Raw genomic sequence first — 19,113 nt, forward strand, 5'->3', positions numbered from 1 at the left:
GGTTTAAGTGCGATTAAAATTAACGAAACCATTCAAAATTTTAATCCAATAATTTTAAAAATTAGCCACTGGCCCATGAAATTATATCCCCTTTTCCAATTAACCGAATTATTAAACCAAAATTAATTAAAATTCAATTAGGGTTTCAAATTTTACGAATTGGGGAAAGGCAAAATTAGGGTTTATACTTATTGGAAAAATCTGAAATTTTTACCATAGATCAAGCATGTACCCAGCAACATTGTGTCAAAACTTCAAGAAATTCCGAGTAGCTTAGGTCGACCTTTTAATTGAATTACTGTCCGACACTTTTAATTTTTAATGAAAAATTAACAAAAACGCCCAAAAAGCGATACTTCGAGTCCTGTTTTCGCAATTCTATTCTCATGAGTTGATCTTAGAAAATCGTTTTCCATCAGATTAGGGTTTTAAAACTCGAAAAAACGAACATTTTTGATTTCGTACCTGATTATTACGCAATTCATCCAATAATTCGTAAAAATTCCGAAAAATCAACAAAAATTCCAAATTTTTCGACAGATGCAAAAACAATAATAATCATGCTAATTCATGCTTTGAATACATAAGGCTCGTGATACCACTGTAAGGGAATACAGTTAAACATAATAACATGTGCGGAAACAATCCCCAAAGCCAGGAAACATGTATAAAGCACAGATTAAGCAAACTTACATTCGAAGCGTGTTTTCCACAATAATATGTCAACGAACACGAACAAAGAACTCCACTTGTCGTTCCTCTACTTGGTTCACCAACATGTTCAGATCCGTCTTGATATTCGTAGCTTAGACAATCATTCAAGAGTTTGTGCTTTTGGGAAGAACACATCCATGGAGGCTGAGAGAGAATTAGGGTTTCTCTCTCCTCCTTAGGGTTTGATGTGTGTGGCTGAATTGTGTATTAGGTTAGGAAAACTTGTGAATAATATTATAACCCCTTAGGTTATAATACTATCCGGCCAAGCCACAAGGGCAAGAACCGGACAGCAAGCCCATACGCGCGCACCACACAGGCGCTGGGCCTTGGGCCGCGCTGTGTGCGCTGCTGCTGCTACTCCTCACATGCGCGCGCGCCCAGCCAAGGCATGGGCCTTGTGCTCTGGCTCGCTGCTACGCCCAGTGGGCCTTGCGCGCTTGCGCGCCTTGGCTCGTTGGGCTGGCAGCGTTGCCTCCTCGTATCCGCGATTAATATATTTCCGATATATTATTTATCGTTTCGTATACGACGAATCACCGTCGTACGATACGATTTATTCGTTTCGCCTAGCTTACGAATATTCGTGATACGATATACGATTCCGATGCAAGGTCGTATCGTATAATACGTTTTCCAACTAATTCCCGAAAAGCTATTAAATGAATTTCCGATTCATTTAATCCGGTGATCTGTTACATGACATTGGTGTGACCTTGTAGGTTCAGTCAAGAGTAAGTTGTGAGCTTAATATTCATTAGAACTCACTGATCGGAAGCATTGCTCCAGCTAGCTGTTCCGATCACTTGATCTCACTGAATTAATTGTTCGCAATTAATCTGAACCTTGGTATTAGACTTAATGCACCTGGGTGAAGGACATATTTCCTTCAGTAACAGCTAGCATGATCTTAGGCTTAATTCTAGCACTGATTATCTATACAAAAGGAATGTACAACATTTGCAATTAATACAAAGATTGTTGCCATAATAAAAGATTCGGCTGATTATTTTCTTTGACTAATTCATAGTCTGTCAGTTATCAAAGGTTAATGAAAATGGAATGCAGAAAAGAAGAAAAGATAATTGTTTTCCTATCTTATTTGTTTGTTCAGCAATGATACTCAGAACATGAAAAGAAAAACGGTTTTTTCATGAAATACCCCCGAGCTTTACAAAAACGCACCAAATACCCTCGCGTGTTTCGATTCACATAATATACCCCTATTTATCCGTACTGTTCATGAGATGCACCTAACAGTTAACGGCGTTAGTCTACCGTTAGTGGAGTTTTACTATTTTGCCCTTAATTGTGTTATGACCCCCATTTACTTACCTTCCCTTTGGCAGAAACTAAAAAAAAAAAATCTCATATTCTTCTATTTCTCTCTCCTCTCCCCTGTTCTTCAAGCTTCAACCTACTCGAAACCCAGTAATTCTGGGTAGATCCGTCCGATCTCATATTTTTTTATTTCTCTCTCCTCGCCGGCGGAGGCCGATCTCTGGTCGCCGGCAGTGATCCGGAGGATCACTTAAATCAGATGCTGATGGTGGTCGACTTGGCTTCGCGGAGGGTGGTCGTTTTCCGGTGGCCGCATTGGGAAGGTTGTCGATTCTCCGGTGGCGCGGAAGTTTCGCGGCGGTGTGTTGGCTGGGAGGGGGTTGTTGATGGCCGCGACAGTAGGGTGGTGGTTGCTGATGGATGCGACGGGGGTGGTGGAATCTGGGTGGTCTTTCACATCCACGGATAGGTTTGCTGGCGCGGGTGGTTGCTCTTGTGTTGGCTGGGTCGGGTATTTTAGCCCAGCTCGATCCACCACTTGAGTTTCTGTGACATTAAGCAAATACTAAACTGCTCCCAGATCTCCCTTGAACTTGTAGCAACTCCGTACACAAGCTCGTGTCCTCAAGAATCCCAAACCAAATTTTTGATGGAATTCTCAACGGACTCCCGCGCTGAAAGAAAAGTTCCATTCCCCACAGGTTCATGGTTCGGCCCTCTCCACACTTCAATCTGTTCCTTCATAAGCGTAACTGGGATACATGGCACCAAGTCCTGATAAAAAATTTGGTGACAAACAACCAGAGATTCAGAGGAATTAATTAATCTGTCATTTGAAAAATTGGTTGTTGCCATTATTTTGTTGGTGTAGACTGTAGAGTGTACTTAGATGTTGCTGACTTGCTGGTATAGTACTTGGGACCCATTTGTTTCATAAATATTGAAGTGGTAAAATTGGGAACTTGACATGGAATTTGATCGGTAGCATTGCAACTGATTTGGTGGAGTTTTGGGAAAGAGCTAGAAGATTAGGATTGACGACAGGTAGCTCCTATAAGTTTAAAAGGTTAATACGAATGAAGTAAATCATTCATTCTAAGCGCCTGACCTGTAAATACTACACCAAAAAATCGCACTGACTAATGCACTGATCGATATGTACACCAACAATATAATTCAATTCAATCAATTTCTTATTGGATTTGTTGTTTGATCATTTCAATTTTCTTTGATTATTACTTCTATTTTTGTTTTATGTTTAACTTTTAGGTTGATTAATTTGATTAATTAGGTGAACAATTTGTGGAAATCAAATTCTGCAGTTTAAAACCAGTTTGAGTATTTGGTGCAACTTAGTTTCAAAATAGGTGTATATTGTGCAATAGGTTTATAAATAGGGGTATTCTGTGAATTATAAACACGACTTAACGGAGGACTAACGGAAGGTCGGTTTAGGGGTATTTGGTGCAAACTTGGAAAAAAATAGGGGTATATTATGTGAATCGAAACACGCGAGGGTATTTGGTGCGTTTTTGCAAACCTCGGGGGTATTTCATGAAAAAACTTAGAGCAATTAAAAGTAGTACAGACCAGGGGCACAGCTCTGAGTCGCATTCAAGCCTAAGCTAAAGGATGTGATGTTAAAAGTTAAAACTCCAGTCTGGAAAAGGTACTTCATATAGGGAAAAAATTCTTTAAAAAAATAGACATGAGTTAATTCACCTGAATGATTTCAAGGGGAGGATAGCCATTTTACATCAAATAGGCAAATAACAGAAATTAATTTCATATAAGTGCAGTGCCGGTCATTTCTAAAGTTCAATCTAGCTAATGAAATGTTTTAAGGTCTATGTGCTTTGTGCTACCCATCTTTGTTCACCAAAAATATTAGGCATACATTCTCTCTGAAAAGAGAACCATATGCCAGTATAAAGACGGAGAAGTCATCAGTTTGATTTTTATGGATACCCATGAAACACCACAAAATGGCCTGAAGTTTATCTACCTAAACCCACACACTGAAAGCAACAGAAATAAAGCCCGGTTACATCTAAATCTAATATACCCTCAATTAGGTTCGGTTCCAAAATCCAAACAACTACTTGACAAATAAGAAACCACTCTTACTACTTAAATCCTTAAGACACTGAAATAAAATAAAATCTATAATCAGATATTACTTCTTACTGCAGATTAATGTTTTCAAAACACTTATTTAATTAGCTCTCCTATTACTCTATTAGTACAAGACCATGAGCCAAAATATTTTCCACTATCTTATTATGAGAAGAGTTAACTTTATGGTTTGCCACACCAACAGACCAGAACGCTTCCAAGCTAAGTCAAGCTGATGTAAAGCACGGCCATAAGTCAAGCTGATGTATTGCTCGAATTAGTCCTTGATCATTAGGATAACTCTCTCATGTGTACTCTCAGCTTAGTCAAGAATGATACTCAGTTTCTATCTATCATTCTTCTCCACTGCAATAGTTCCTTAGTCACTAAGGTTAAGACACACTTTTGAGTAAACTTCAAAGTTCGAATACTTAATCTAGCTTTAAATTAAAGAATTGACTTTGTTTGTGCAAATATTTAATTTCCTCTCTTATTGGATTTTTCTTGAATATTTGGTGGGATTTTATACGATTGTTGAAAACACAAAGTATAGGAATGAGTAAAAAATTGTCAATTTATACTTAATATAGCATCATACCCTATCTGTTATCTATAAACATGCTAAATTCACTTTTTCCCCATTTCTTTTTTAAAAAGAAAATGAAAAATGGCAGGAAACTTTTCAGTATTAGTTTCACAACATTGCTTGGACAAATTGTTGATTGGTATGGTCTTCCTAGACCCCTATATAGACAATACTACAAAGCCAAAAGAAACAAGTACAAGGTTGTTTTGAAGATTACAATTAACAAGGGAGAGTTACCAATCAAAGTTTATAGTAAACTACACAAAGACATTGCACAAGCCTCTGAAGATGCAACAAAACAAGTAGTCAAAATTATTCAACAAACACATAATTTTGACGTGGATGATGTGAACTATGAAGTATGCATGCAACAAAGGAAAAAAAAAGACGTGTAGCTGAGATTAAACTAGCCACGGAAGAGATGAGCTTCAATGATCTTAAGCGAAGCTACTTTGAATTTTGTGATGAGAATAGAATTATTTTACAACATCTACAAAATTTAGGGGGTTTACATAATTAGAGAAATATCTACTATATATATCCAACTACATTGATAGCAATATGTTTTTAAATGTAGGCTAGATTTATGTTTGCATTCCCAATAAGTGTTTAAAATGTAGGCCGGAGTTATGTTTGCATTTCCAATGAATTAATGAGGTTACAATCTTCTGTTTCCTCTAATGGATCTTACCTTTGTCTTCCTTTACTTACCATGTATCTATATTTTGATCACAGTAATAAATTTCAACACATAAGTTTTGACGACCAGATTCATGCCTTTTAACTTATATTTGAATACAATTCGCCAGTACCCCATGCTAAAAGAACTTTGTGCTCAATTTCTGCAGATTGAAAATGATTGATGGTAAAGCCAATGCCAAACATGCTCAATTGATAAGAAAACATATACTTTCCCAAAGGAGAAATCGACGAGCAGTAGCCTCTTTTCAGTTCCCGAGAGATGTACAACAAAGGGCCGCAATACAAAACTTGGAACCAAATGGTACAAAGATTTATTGAATGTCATATTTCAAGTTGGTTGATTTCTTTGTTTAAAAAATGTCCCTGATCACATTACAAACTGCAGGTACTCAACAAAGACCAATTTTGGAACTTTATTTCCGACAGCAAATACCCCAATCTGCCAGACTGCAAATTGATGATGGTAAAGCCAAAGCTAAACTTGCTCGATTCTTAAGAAAAAATATACTTACCCGAAGGAGAAATGGACGTGCATCAACCTCTAGTTCGTCGTCCATAGATGTAAGAAGACTCGTGACTGCTAGCATTGGTAAGGGTAAACTGAATAACAATAGATATGACTTATATTAGTAAAAAACTTATATTTGAAAAAAACATTGATATGCATTCAGTAATATACATTTCATCCAACTCAAACAACTCAGAATCATCAAATGGCACCAAGTAGATATTGTACCTCGTATTTGAAGTTGATTGTTTTATTTGTTTAAAAAATAACCCTGGTCACATTTCAAACCACAGGTATTCAACCAAGACAAACTTTGGAACTTCATGTCCAACATCAAATTGATCTGCAAATTGATGATGGTAAAGTGAAAGCTAAATTTGCTCGATTGTTAAGAAAAGATATACTTGGCGAAAGGAGGAATCGACGCACATCCACCTGTAGACCGTCATCCAGAGATGTTAGAAGGCTCGTTAGAAGAGATCGATGTGACTGCTAGCATTGGTAAGGGTAAATTGAATAACAAAATATAAGACTTAGATTTGAAAACACGTAACAAACAAGTCTTAAATCATATGTATTCAGTAATATACATTCGATCCAACTCAACCAACCCAGAATCACCAAATGGCAAAAAATTGAAGGGTATCTCATATTTGTAGTTGGTAGATTTATTTGTTTTGAAAACGACTCTGATCACATGTCGAACTGTAGGCAATCAGCAAAGACAAAGTTTGGAGCTCCATGACCAACAACAAATACAACAATCTGCCGGACTGCAAACGGACAATGGTAAAGATAAAACTAAACTCGCTCGATTACTAAGAAAACATATACTTACCCAAAGGAGAAATCGACGCATCTCATCCTGTACACCGTCCACCGTAGATGTTAGAAGACCCGTGACTGGTAGCATTGGTAAGCATAAATTGAATAGAAAAATATATGACTTATATTTGAAAACATGTAACAAACAAGTATAAATCTTTTGTATTCGGTAATAGACATTGCATCCAGTTCAAACACTATACAACCTGCTCCAAGTTGTGGAAGAAAACGGACCCGCCAAAGTGTGAACGGACTACTGGCCACATCAGGGGAGGCACACCAAAGGACCGCATATCAAAATTCAGAATCACACAATGGTAAAAAGTAGTACTATATCTCATGTATCAAGTTCGTTGCTTTGTGTATACATTTATTTTAACCATGCTCACATTTTTAACCCCCAGATATGGAGCAAAAGCAAAGTGCAGAACTTCATGGCCAACAACCAATACGCCGAACTACAAGACATACAAGTGAGAATATATTCTTTAAAGCATTTAAATAATAATGTTGTTACATAACCAAGTCAGTGAACCTAATGAACCCTTATCATCATATAGGAATATACACCGAACCCTGGACTTTCGGTGGGACAACTAAAGTTTATCCAAAATGTGAAGCTATAGTTTGGTATGAGGAACGGGCGAGGAAGGACAGAAATAGTGGTTCCCCTGAATACAGTTTATGCTGCCAAAAGGGCAAGGCCAGGTTACCTCTATTGAAAGAGCCACCTGAATTTTTGAAGGATATCTAGGATAATAATGACAGAAGATCAAAGGATTTCAAAGTAAAAGGAAGGATGTACAACTCTATCAATGCTTTCACTTCAATGGGAGGGAAGGTAAACAACAGCATCAATCGGGGAAATGCTCCGTATGTGTTTAGATTAAATGGGCAGAACCACCACAAGATTGGGTCATTGCTTCCTCCAGAAGGCCAACAACCAAGTTTCACCCATCTTTATATTTATGACACATAGAACGAAGTATCAAAACGGATAAACAGCCTCGGAAGTGTGGGAGAAAAACCAGAACTAGACCCTGAAATTGTAGCCGGATTATCATAGATGTTTGATGAGCATAATGAACTGGCAAAAGTATTCAGAATGGCCAGGGAAAGGTTCCATGAGTCTGATTTACAACCTGTGAAGATTCGGTTGATCGGGACAAGAGCAAAAGATGGAAGACAATACAACTTTCCAACGACTACAGAGGTTGCTGCTTTGATAGTGGGTACAGGTGATACAGAAAAAGGGCCAAGAGATGTGATTATCAAGGACAAACACTTTGGTCTGAAAAGGATATCCGAACTTCACCCAAGTTTCATGGCAATGCAATATCCACTACTTTTTCCATATGGAGAAGATGGATATAGAACAGATATCCCCCACAATGATGTGGAACAAACAGGGAGAAGGGTAAGAACTGCAGTCACTATGAGAGAATATTACGCATTTCGCTTTCAACAAAGAAAAAAGGAGGCAAAAACCAGATTCCAATTGGGAAGACTAAACCAGCAACAACAAGTTGATGCGTTCATATGCATCCAAGAAGGTAGATTAGAATGGGTAAGAGGCAACCAAAAGAAACTTCGCAGATGTTGTTTCTCGAGGAGACACAACTCCTGCATCTGTAGGACAGCGTGTGATACTACCTGCATCCTTCACGGGAAGCCCGAGATTCACGATTCAAAACTATCATGATGCCCTAGCTATTTGCAAATGGGTTGGCCCTCCAGATTTGTTCATCACTATGACATGTAACCCAAGATGGCCAGAGGTCAGAGAGTTCTTATCCTTGATTCCCGGTCAAAAACCAGAAGACCGACCTGATATCATCGCTCAAGTCTTCAAGATAAAGCTTGATGAACAGATGGTGGACCTCACCAAAAGAAATATTGCGGCCGCACTAAAGCAGTTAAATATAATTCACTTTATAACTAAAACATATATGTCTTATCATAAACTAAAATTTAAAAATACTGTTTTGGATTGATGTGGCATATGTTATTACATTATGTCTTTTAAGTTAATAATATATAATTGCCTTCCAAAAAACCAGTTTACACTACAAAATGTTCTATATATCCATGCACTCCATTTACACTACAAGATGTTCTATATATGCATATATAGAAATAAATATTACTTCTTTATCCCTGTCTTCTGTACACTTTTCTACCCAAATCATTTATTGGGGTTTATATGTACTTCCATGAATTGTTTAAATTTTGGTACTTATTATTGCGTTATTTCTTTATGTTCATTATTAATTTTTGTTGTCAAGTCACACTCTGTATGCACTTCAATATGGAGCACGCAATCCCATCTTTCTTGGCTATTCTTGAAATGGCCGGTAGCTGCAATCTTGGAACATTGTATACGGATGGAAGTTCGGGTGTAATGAGAACTCATGCCCACCAATACTGTTTTGGGTTGATGTGGCATTTGTTATTATATTATGTCTTATTGGATAAAAGGATATTACACTTAAATACACTTGCTATTCTAACATTATGTACCATCTTGCAGCAATATACATAATCGAGTTCCAAAAACGAGGTCTCCCACATGTTAATATGTTGTTGTTTTTGCATGAACCGGACAAACTACGGACTGCAGCAGACATCGATCGACTGATTTCAGCAGAACTACCAGACCCGGAAAAGGACCCTGTTGCATTCGAGGCGGTAGTCCAATACATGACTCATGGACCCTGTGGTAGCTTGAACCCAAAATGTCCATGTATGCATGATGGCCGTTGCACAAAGTACTATCCTAAAGACTTCAACAACGACACAGTCATTGGAGAAGACGACTATCCAGCATACAGAAGAAGAAACAATGGTCGGGTAGCAGAAAAGAATGGCCACACAATTGATAATACCTTCATTGTGCCATACAATGTGGACTTGCTGGTGAAATATCAAGCACACATCAACGTCGAAGTATGCAACAAATACACATGTACCAAATACCTATTCAAGTACATGAACAAGGGTCCATATATGGCACTAGCAACAGTCGAAGAAGTTACAGACAATGGAATTCCGGGAGGACAACAAGCCAATCCGGAACCTCCAAGAGACGAGATAAAATCGTACTTGCAATGCAGATACGTATCTGCTGCTGAAGCATGCTGGAGAGTTTTTGGATTCCCAATACAATATAAGTACCCACCAGTACAACGCTTAAGTTGTCACCTTGAGGAAGAACAAACAGTGATGTTTGAAGACCATGAGCCACTAGATCAAGTCCTTGAAAGAGTAGGCACGGCAAAGACTCCTCTCACCGGATGGATGGAAGCAAATAGGAAGTACCCAGAAGCAAGAAAATTGACATACCACGATTTCCCAACTGAATGGGTATGGCAAAGCAAGGAAAAGAAATAGAAAGGAAGAGATGAAGGGTTCAAAATAGGGAGGATTTACTTTGTGCACCCAGCATCAGGGGACCTTTACTACTTGCGTATGCTCCTTAATATAGTGACAGGATCAACAAGCTTTGCAGACATAAGAACAGTAAATGGCGTACAATTTCCCACATTCAAGGAAGCTTGCAATGCTTTAGGGCTTCTAGAAGGAGATAGTGAATGGCATGAAGCTCTAAACGCTGCATCATCTTGGGCTCATGCCCCACAACTTAGAGAGTTGTTCGTCACAATCTTAATTTTCTGTGAAGTAACAAGTCCCAGTGACCTGTGGGAGAAAAATTGGGAGCTACTATCAGATGATGTCCTATACAGGCAACGCAAGAGGTTTAATTCTCCCAACATTGTGCTAACAACTAACCAAGTGCAAAACTACGCATTATATGAGATAGAATTGATCCTTAACAGAAATAACAGGAGCCTCACAAACTATGGAGGTATGCCATTCCCGGACATGTCTTTGGTCCAACAAACATCCAACAGAATGATACTAGAAGAGCAAATGTTTGACATTGCAACTCTAGTAGACGAAGCATCTAATCTAGAAGCAAGCCTAAATCCGGAACAAAGCTCTGTGTACCATCAGATACTAGAGGCCATAGAAAATAGAATTGGTGGGGTATTTTTCATTTATGGTAGCGGAGGGACAGGGAAGACATATTTGTGGAGCACATTAATATCAAGAATTAGATCTCAAGGCCATATTGTAATCGCAGTTGCATCGTCTGGTATTGCTGCATTATTACTTCACAGTGGAAGGACGGCACATTCACGTTTCAGCATCCCAATACATTTAAATGAGAACTCGTGTTGCAGGATAACTCAAGGTTCGAACTTGGCATTTCTCATCCAAACAGCAAGGCTTATAATATGGGATGAAGCTCCCATGGTCCATAGACATGCCTTCGAGGAAGTGGACCGCACTATACGTGATATTATGCAGACAGTTAACCCAAGCGCTTCAGACAGGCCATTTGGAGGAAAAACGGTTGTATTAGGAGGCGATTTCAGGCAGATATTACCGGTGGTGCCACGAAAAGGAAGAGCAGAAATTGTAGACGCATCGGTCAGTAGGTCCCCAACAATTTGGCCTCATTGCATCGTGTTCAAGCTCACTACAAACATGAGATTGAGGGGAAGCTCGACCACTGTTGGATTAGAACAAATGCAGGCTTTTAGCAAGTGGGTCCTAGATGTGGGCGATGGAAAACTACCTACTACTGCAAAAACCGGGGAAGATGAAGGAAGTTGGATTCATATACCAACTGACCTACTGGTAAAAGACCATTCTGATAAAAAGGTAGCACTTGTGGAAGAAATATATCCAGACCTACTTCACAGGTACACAGACATCAATTACCTTGCTGAAAGGGCGATTTTAGCGCATAAAAAGGAATGTGTTGATGAAATAAACAACTACATTCTCTCGATGATTCCTGGAGAAGAAGGTGTATATAAAAGTGCTGACAGAGTAAGCCCACTCACAAATAGAAGCTCGGTCGATGAAGATCTATACCCAACAGAGTTCCTCAACACACTGCAGTTCCCCGGCATCCCAAATCATGAGATACGACTAAAGGTAGGTTGTCCAATAATCCTACTTAGAAACATCAACCAAGTTGAGGGATTATGCAATGGAACAAGGCTCATAATAACGCGGCTAGAAGCAATTGTAATTGAAGCACAAGTGGTAACTGGAAAAAATGTAGGCCGCAGAGTGTCCATTCCCCGGGTAGAGATGACACCATCTAATCACACACTGCCATTCACTATGAAGCGCAGACAATTCCCTGTCAAGGTATGTTTTGCAATGACAATAAATAAAAGTCAGGGTCAAACGTTCAACCGCGTAGGTGTGTATTTGCCAGAGCCCGTCTTTAGCCACGGACAACTATATGTGGTTGTCTCTAGAGTCACATGTCGGACTGGTCTCAAAATTTGTATAGGCCGCCATGGAAACGACACGGAAGATTGTTCTGAGACAAAGAATGTCGTGTATAGAGAAATTTTTGACAATGTTTAAAATTAAAAAATAAATGAAAAAATAAACCAGTGGTTACCAAATCAGACCATATCGGCCTGGAAATTTCATACATATGAACTTGGCCCGTTAAGTCTACTGTATGTAATGTTTCTTTGACATCTATTCATTACTCTCATATTTGCATCCAATTACTTTTCAGTGTTTTGTTGAATTCCGTGCTCTTAACATTTTCCCTTGTGCTGTGTTTTGGATATTTTAGCATTACATTGCCTACCAACTGTCACTAGATCAAGTCATATGAGTTACTGAAATATTTACTTTTATTAGAAATATCATGAGTATAGTTTAAGAATTTCAAACACATAAGAATATCAATGATCACAACAGAGATGATCAGAACAAAACTGATCAGACCAGTTCTGTTTACATAAGATCTGATCAGAACTGATCTAATCAGCATGGATCTGCTCAGAACTTATCTAGTATAAACAGAAATAATCAGAACATTTCCCCTTGTGCAGTGCTTTGGATATTTTAGAATTTCATTGCATACCAACTGTCACTAGATCACAGTCATATGAGTTACTGAAATATTTACTCTTCTAATGAATAATACGATTGGAATTACACACCTTCCTACATTTGTATGCCCTGCATTTCATTACCCACCCACTTAAACCGTTACTTACCTTTGCAAGACAACAACTACTAACCCAATATCCCATGCATTTTCAGGAATACAAGGTGTGCAAGCAGAAGAAGATCCATCTCCTCAATTATGTGAGCTCTAACAAAACAACGGCCACAAAACATATCCCAAAGGCAAGCATTCAACTCATGGTATCCATAAGAGTATTTTACTATAATCGCGAAATATCACAAGTAAAATCAGTTGACTAATACTTCATGACCTTAAGGAAATTATCAAATTTAACCAAAAATGCTAAGTAATACCGACAAATCAACGATGTAAGGAATTCACAATATTGTATACTGAAACGTCATAATAATGTAGCATAGTTTTGTATATTGTGCAAAAGTGTGACAAGTTTCTGAATTCAAAAAAGTGGTGATGGAAAGTTTGCAGGTATCCACGGTTGCATCTTCAAGAGCATCGCATGTCTTTCATTCCTCCCAAATATCCTACCGAGTATGGTTTTCATTGCATGTCTATCTACATTTTTAAATCACATCTATCACATTGGGTGATCTTTGCCATAGGAAAACGACAGAAGCTCTTCAGCAGTTCAATGAACGACACACTCAGGTCTGTTCTCTGTTCTGTAGTACATTTTACAGCTTTGGAAAACTGATGGACTTCGTAATAAGGCCCCCTGGAACATGATCAAATGGAATATACATTAAATGACATATTAACAACATTAAATAACATTACAAATAAAACAGCTTAGAAAACCAAAAAAACAGGCAGTAAAGAAATACACTCAATAAATGATGAAACTGAAAAAAAAATGAAGACAGTACCTAAATACGTAATAAATAGGTCAGTTACAATATTAAAAGGACAAATAACAATGAAGGCTCACCAATTAGAATTAAGCCATCCACAACTACATGTAAAAACCGTCAAACCAGAAAACCAATTAATACACAAAATTAAAATTACAATTTCATGACATATTTAATTCAGACTAAAATAAAACCACTATATAAAACCCACCAACACATCCCTAAATAACAGAAACTCCAACACACTCTTAGAAAAATACAATTTCAACCCATGTCAAGAGGAACCGCTCTACAAGGAACACAGGTAATACAACTACACTCTTCCATTTAGTACAATGTAAAATTATAATGTAATACTATCAAACAATGATGTCGTAGGATATGGAGGCCGCAAAGAACTACATTGCAGAACTGGATACAACAAAAAGAGACTGGAGAATAACTGCTCGAATAACCCGCATGTGGGAAGTGCGGTACCAACCAACAAATCCAAACCCGGATACCATAGACATGGTCCTTCTCGACGAACAGGTACATAGCTAACTAACATTACCTTTTTACAAAAAAAAAAAAAAAAAAAAAAAAAAAAACTAACACGTAAAAGTTGTAGGGAACACAAATACAAGCATTGATAAAGAAGGCATTAATCAATCACTTCAAGGACAAGGTAGCAGAAGGAAAGATATATACACTGACTCATTTCAGTGTTGGAAAAAACACCAGATCACGACTACAAGTAGAGAATGACTACATCATATGGTTCAATTCATTTACTTCCGTAACATTACAAGAAGAAACTGTTGCCGCAATCCCGCATCACAAATTCAACTTGTGTCCCATCGAGCAACTAGCTGAGCGAAACAATAAAGTCGACATACTCACAGGTAATAAGAAAACATCCAAAATAACATGAGTCAATTGGGTGACTTACTAAGTGCATTCACTAGAGTTACATCTTTGTCGATGGATCCATGATTTCACAGGTTACAGTAGGAAAACTAATAGTAGTATCTAATATAAATTTAGAACCAATATTATTCATATTCTTGGCTTGAAATAATATACTTAACCAGCACCAACTTCAGGTCCTCAAACAAAAAAACAAACAACATAAAAGGGAAAAAACAACCCAAAAAACAAATAGCTCCTTTCACTAACTTACTACCACTGATGCATAAATAATTGGACAACTTATTGCAGTGGAGAACAAAATCCACACAGCATATCAACGCCGGACAATCCACATGCAAGATGAAAGGTAAGGACTACATACAGGTAACATACAAACTCAACAAACAGAATAACAACGACAATGCCTTGCAACAAGAACAACAATATTGCGGTAACGCTGTGGGGACCCCAAGCAGATCTGATCACAGATGACATACCAGACAATGAAGCACAACCACATATAGTAATAATCACAGCTACCCGTGTAACAATGTTCAAAGGTAAACGCCAACACAAACATATAGACAAACACAAACACTGTGAAAAAATCTAATTTACACATTTACTAATAAATAAAGATGTTGCAGGGAACTACCAACTCAATTCCATAGGAGGCACTAAGATCTACATCAATCTAGACATCCCAGAAGTAGAACAGTTCAAGAGAAAGTAAGAAACCGTATACGCTAAGAATTACAAAAGACAACAACTACTTCTCACATTACTAATGTCACGTTGTACCCTTTCATAAAGCATGGAAGATGTGCCACAACAAGAAATCGTCCGAATAGAAGTCAACCAGCCCGAGAGCTTGGAGGAGGCCATGACCAAGAACCGGAAAACAATAACAGAACTACAACAACTATACATGGAAGGAGAAGAAAACGAGGTACAAACCTACTTACAACATTAAAATAATACACAAAAGGGTACCAACGCAGAACAAGATCCAGATTTATTCTAACATTTAAAAATGCAGAATTTAAAAACCACTTACACTTGCGTGGCACAAATCACATTCATCCATGACCAAGAGTGTGGCTGGATGTACACTTCATGTAACAACTGCAAATCAAGGGTGGATGAGAACCAATACTGCAACAAATGCCAAGTTGTTCCAGAATTCCCCATCGATAGGTGGAGTATACAAGCCCCCAATTATATTGTACCACAATACCATCAAAATAACACATTTGAATTACTACAGGTACCGATTAATTGCAACAATTGACGATGGAAATGCCACAATGACTGTGGGGATTTTTGACAAAGACGTGGAAAAACTTATTGGCAAACCAATAACATCAATGATCAAGATTTCAGAGCAGGTAAGTCAACTAAAATTCACAAAACGCACTGACTAAAAACCAAACATGAAAAACACACTAAGTACATTGCAAACGCAGGAAAATGGAGCAGAAAAGGTATCAAAAGAGCTACAACAATGCATCGGGAAAAAATGTACCCTGAAGCTCAAAGTCAACAACAAAGGATACATACAATAGCTAACAGCTATTAAGATCTTCCATGTGGAAACGGATGACAAAATAGTTGCAAAACGACAAGGGAAGGAAACACTAAAAGAAATAAAAAAAGGAAGGCGAGCCAAACAAGAAAGCCAAAATGAGTGGGTAATGACCTTACCACAACAAATACAAACTTATTATTATACATGTAGGTATTGTTCATATAATGCTTTACTAACATGTTACTACAAATTCGACAGGACCACCACAACAACAAAGGAGATACCTACAACAACCACAACCCCAACTACACACCAAGAACCAATAATTATCGCGGACAACGGACCAACCTCATGAATGATGAGCCAAAGGAAAAACGACAAACACAAATAAAAAGACGTTTCGTCTAACTAGAACTTCTAGACTTCTTAATACCAACAATGAAAGGATAATCAAGGTTTAATACAACTACTAACGATTACAATAGACCTATTTCATGACAGTTGGATTATTATTTAGCTTCATTACATTAGTCTACCGTCATTTCTGCAACAGCGTTCAAATGAGAAACCTCTCCTACAAATTGTACTATCATATTACACTTTGGAATTACAGTCTGGGATAGAGCTACTCCATGTATTAATGACGGCAAAATTACAACCTCATCTAAATGTTACTCTCACAATGAACATGAACTGAAAAATGGAAGCCAATATGTTTACAAATGGCCAAATCAAACACACCATCACAGCCAAACAAACAGAATAAGCAAAACAACTCCCAGTACAATACATCAATGGGTAACTCTCATATAACTCTCATATAACAAGCCCGTTATGGAGAAAACAAATGAGAGAAAGAAAGAAACTTAGAGAGAAAGAGAAAAAAGAAAAAAAAAGATATATGAGATTCCAAAGAACAAAACCAACCCTAGCCCCCTACACCTCGGTTCATCCGCCTCCTTCCCCTCTCATTCGCCTCCATTGTTGAACCTCGATTTTGTTCGATTTGCTCTCCAAATCCAAAACCAGAAAAGCTCCTCTAGTTTACAAAGTAATTATTACCCTACTTCCTACATTAATGCCTTTTTAATTGAGATTAATGAAGAGATTTATTCAGTCTCTTTTTCTCCACCTTTGGATCTTAATCTAAGGGTTGAGATTTTCTTCTTGGGCGGCGGCCTTGGTTTCTCCGTCTGTAATTATGAGGGAAATCCACTTTTAGTGGATTTAATCTTAATTGAGAATCCTTGCTACTCCATCTTGCCCAATCCATCGTTTGGTTATTCTTGGTTGACGAGTTCGACGGCCTTTACTTGCTGGAGTTGCTCTAATCCTTCGAAATTCTCAGGGAAGTACCTATTTTTAGCTAATTATTATCTTGGAAATTGTCATATTCGTTTTATCGTTTCTGATCTGGTGTTTTCTTGCCCTGTTCGTATTCTTCATGATGCCTTTGATTTTGGTTTTTGGTTTAATGTGTGTTATTTATCTCACCTTGATGCCCACGTTTCTCTTAATCTCCAGTCTAATCGGACCTTAATTGCCTGTTCTACCCTCAGATCTAATATTAATTATGGATTATTGTTAATTGGTATTAATATTATCTACTTTCTCATTAACTATGTGTTTTTTTTGCCATGGGATACTGATTATTGTGATTAATAATTTGTCTCTTAATATGTCTTTCTATATGGTCTCAGTAATTACTTTGGTTGTTTTTTCCCGCCCTTTTTTAAATCTCCACCACTATAAATATGAACCTCATTTGCACTGTTGTGATCACACCAACACTCTCTCACATCTCCCTCTCCTGCACTCTCACTATAATCACAACTACCTGTTAATTTCATTCATGTCTGATAATCCTTCAATCTCCAACTATGCCTCACTTTTCAAGACAAACAATCCTACAGTTTCCTCTCAACCTCAATCTGCCTGTCTTCTTGGTAGTTCAGTTAATACCATCCCCAACACCTTCTCCCACTCAGACTCAGAGTCTGTGGGAAGTCACAATTATATTGATGCTCCCAATTCCCCACCTTCGCACACTGTCCCTGCAGAGATTCACAGTGAATCTCTCGCTGTAATCTCCCTCAATGCTCCTCGTCTTGCTGATGATGAGGTCTCTCTTATGGAAAAGTCATGTTTATTTGGGAAAGCTTGGGGGGAATTCATTCCTCAAGCTGCTATTCTAGCTAGACTTAATAAAGACTGGAATAACACTAAGGGTGAGATTAAATTCAGGTACTTGGGCAATGGGTGGTTCTTAATTCAATTTGATAACCCTCTCACTAAGCTTGATGTTTGGAATGGTCGACCTTGGTTTGTCCAAGGTAGGGATGGCAGCGGGTCCAGGACCCTACCCGGACCCTGTCGGACCCTACCCTAAAATTAGGGTATAGGTATTTATTTTTTAGACCCTATAGGGTAAGGGTAGGGTATGGGCATATGCTGTTTTTTTAGGGTAGGGTTAGGGTCTTAATTTTTCAGACCCGTACCCTACCCATACCCTACCCGCGGACCCTTAAGACCCATACCCTACCCATACCCTATATTTAGACCCGCTTAAATTTTGTTATTTTTATGTACTTCACTTTTTTTTATAGGATCTTGATGATGAAGTAGATGATGATATGAACGATAACTACTACTAAAGTACTGAATGGATGCCTATTTATTAACATTAATGTTGTGTAGTTAAGAATGTGGGATTTTGTAACTTATGAGCTTCGTACTTTAAAATGTATTGTGTTAAGGAAAGACAAGGATAATTTTTGAAGACTAGCTACTTATTTGTTTTAAAATGCCTTATTAATCGTTGTCCTTGTATTATTTTTGCATATTACATATAATTGCATACAAAAAAGGAAATAAAAGTTATAGTTTAATGCGGACCCGCATAAGACCCTAGACCCTACCCATACCCTGTCGGACCCATAGGGTCCGGGTAATGGTCTTATAATTTTAGACCCTATAGGGTAAGGGTAGGGTATGGGTATATGTCAAAAAGTTAGGGTCCGGGTCCGGGTATTACTAGACCCTACCCAGACCCTACCCATTGCCATCCCTAGTCCAAGGTCT

At 38.0% G+C, this 19,113-nt stretch overlaps 3 protein-coding genes across 3 annotated transcripts; all 3 read left to right on the top strand.

Moving 5' to 3' along the window:
• Positions 1 to 7,797: 7,797 nt before the first annotated feature.
• Positions 7,798 to 10,121, top strand: LOC130461638 (uncharacterized). Its single transcript, XM_056829794.1, has 3 exons — positions 7,798 to 8,284; positions 8,367 to 8,605; positions 9,210 to 10,121. The coding sequence occupies exons 1-3, from the start codon at positions 7,798 to 7,800 to the stop codon at positions 10,119 to 10,121; spliced, it is 1,638 nt and encodes a 545-aa protein (XP_056685772.1).
• A 78-nt stretch (positions 10,122 to 10,199) lies between these two features.
• Positions 10,200 to 12,182, top strand: LOC110776703 (ATP-dependent DNA helicase PIF1-like). The gene has a single exon (XM_021981252.2). The coding sequence runs from the start codon at positions 10,200 to 10,202 to the stop codon at positions 12,180 to 12,182; it is 1,983 nt and encodes a 660-aa protein (XP_021836944.1).
• A 1,294-nt stretch (positions 12,183 to 13,476) lies between these two features.
• Positions 13,477 to 16,564, top strand: LOC130460934 (uncharacterized). Its single transcript, XM_056828758.1, has 9 exons — positions 13,477 to 14,144; positions 14,224 to 14,497; positions 14,814 to 15,064; positions 15,152 to 15,233; positions 15,318 to 15,453; positions 15,544 to 15,701; positions 15,772 to 15,892; positions 15,971 to 16,195; positions 16,291 to 16,564. Exons 3-8 carry the CDS (start codon positions 14,926 to 14,928, stop codon positions 16,067 to 16,069), a joined length of 735 nt encoding a protein of 244 aa, XP_056684736.1. The 5' UTR covers positions 13,477 to 14,144; positions 14,224 to 14,497; positions 14,814 to 14,925; the 3' UTR covers positions 16,070 to 16,195; positions 16,291 to 16,564.
• The last annotated feature ends 2,549 nt before the right edge of the window (positions 16,565 to 19,113 follow it).

This window comes from Spinacia oleracea, chromosome 5 (genome assembly GCF_020520425.1).
Source record: "Spinacia oleracea cultivar Varoflay chromosome 5, BTI_SOV_V1, whole genome shotgun sequence".
In the NCBI taxonomy this organism is placed as follows: Eukaryota; Viridiplantae; Streptophyta; class Magnoliopsida; order Caryophyllales; family Amaranthaceae; genus Spinacia; species Spinacia oleracea.

Excerpts from the sequence above, each read along its gene's own strand:
- LOC130461638 (XM_056829794.1), top strand. The coding sequence starts at position 7,798 with ATGTTTGATGAGCATAATGAACTGGCAAAAGTATTCAGAATGGCCAGG. Across the intron at positions 8,285-8,366 it reads GTTCATATGCATCCAAGAAG|GACAGCGTGTGATACTACCT; the intron begins GTAGATTAGAAT and ends CTGCATCTGTAG. Across the intron at positions 8,606-9,209 it reads TAAAGCTTGATGAACAGATG|GATATTACACTTAAATACAC; the intron begins GTGGACCTCACC and ends ATTGGATAAAAG.
- LOC130460934 (XM_056828758.1), top strand. The coding sequence starts at position 14,926 with ATGCCTTGCAACAAGAACAACAATATTGCGGTAACGCTGTGGGGACCC. Across the intron at positions 15,234-15,317 it reads GTAGAACAGTTCAAGAGAAA|CATGGAAGATGTGCCACAAC; the intron begins GTAAGAAACCGT and ends CCTTTCATAAAG. Across the intron at positions 15,702-15,771 it reads CCAGAATTCCCCATCGATAG|GTACCGATTAATTGCAACAA; the intron begins GTGGAGTATACA and ends GAATTACTACAG.
- LOC110776703 (XM_021981252.2), top strand. The coding sequence starts at position 10,200 with ATGCTCCTTAATATAGTGACAGGATCAACAAGCTTTGCAGACATAAGA.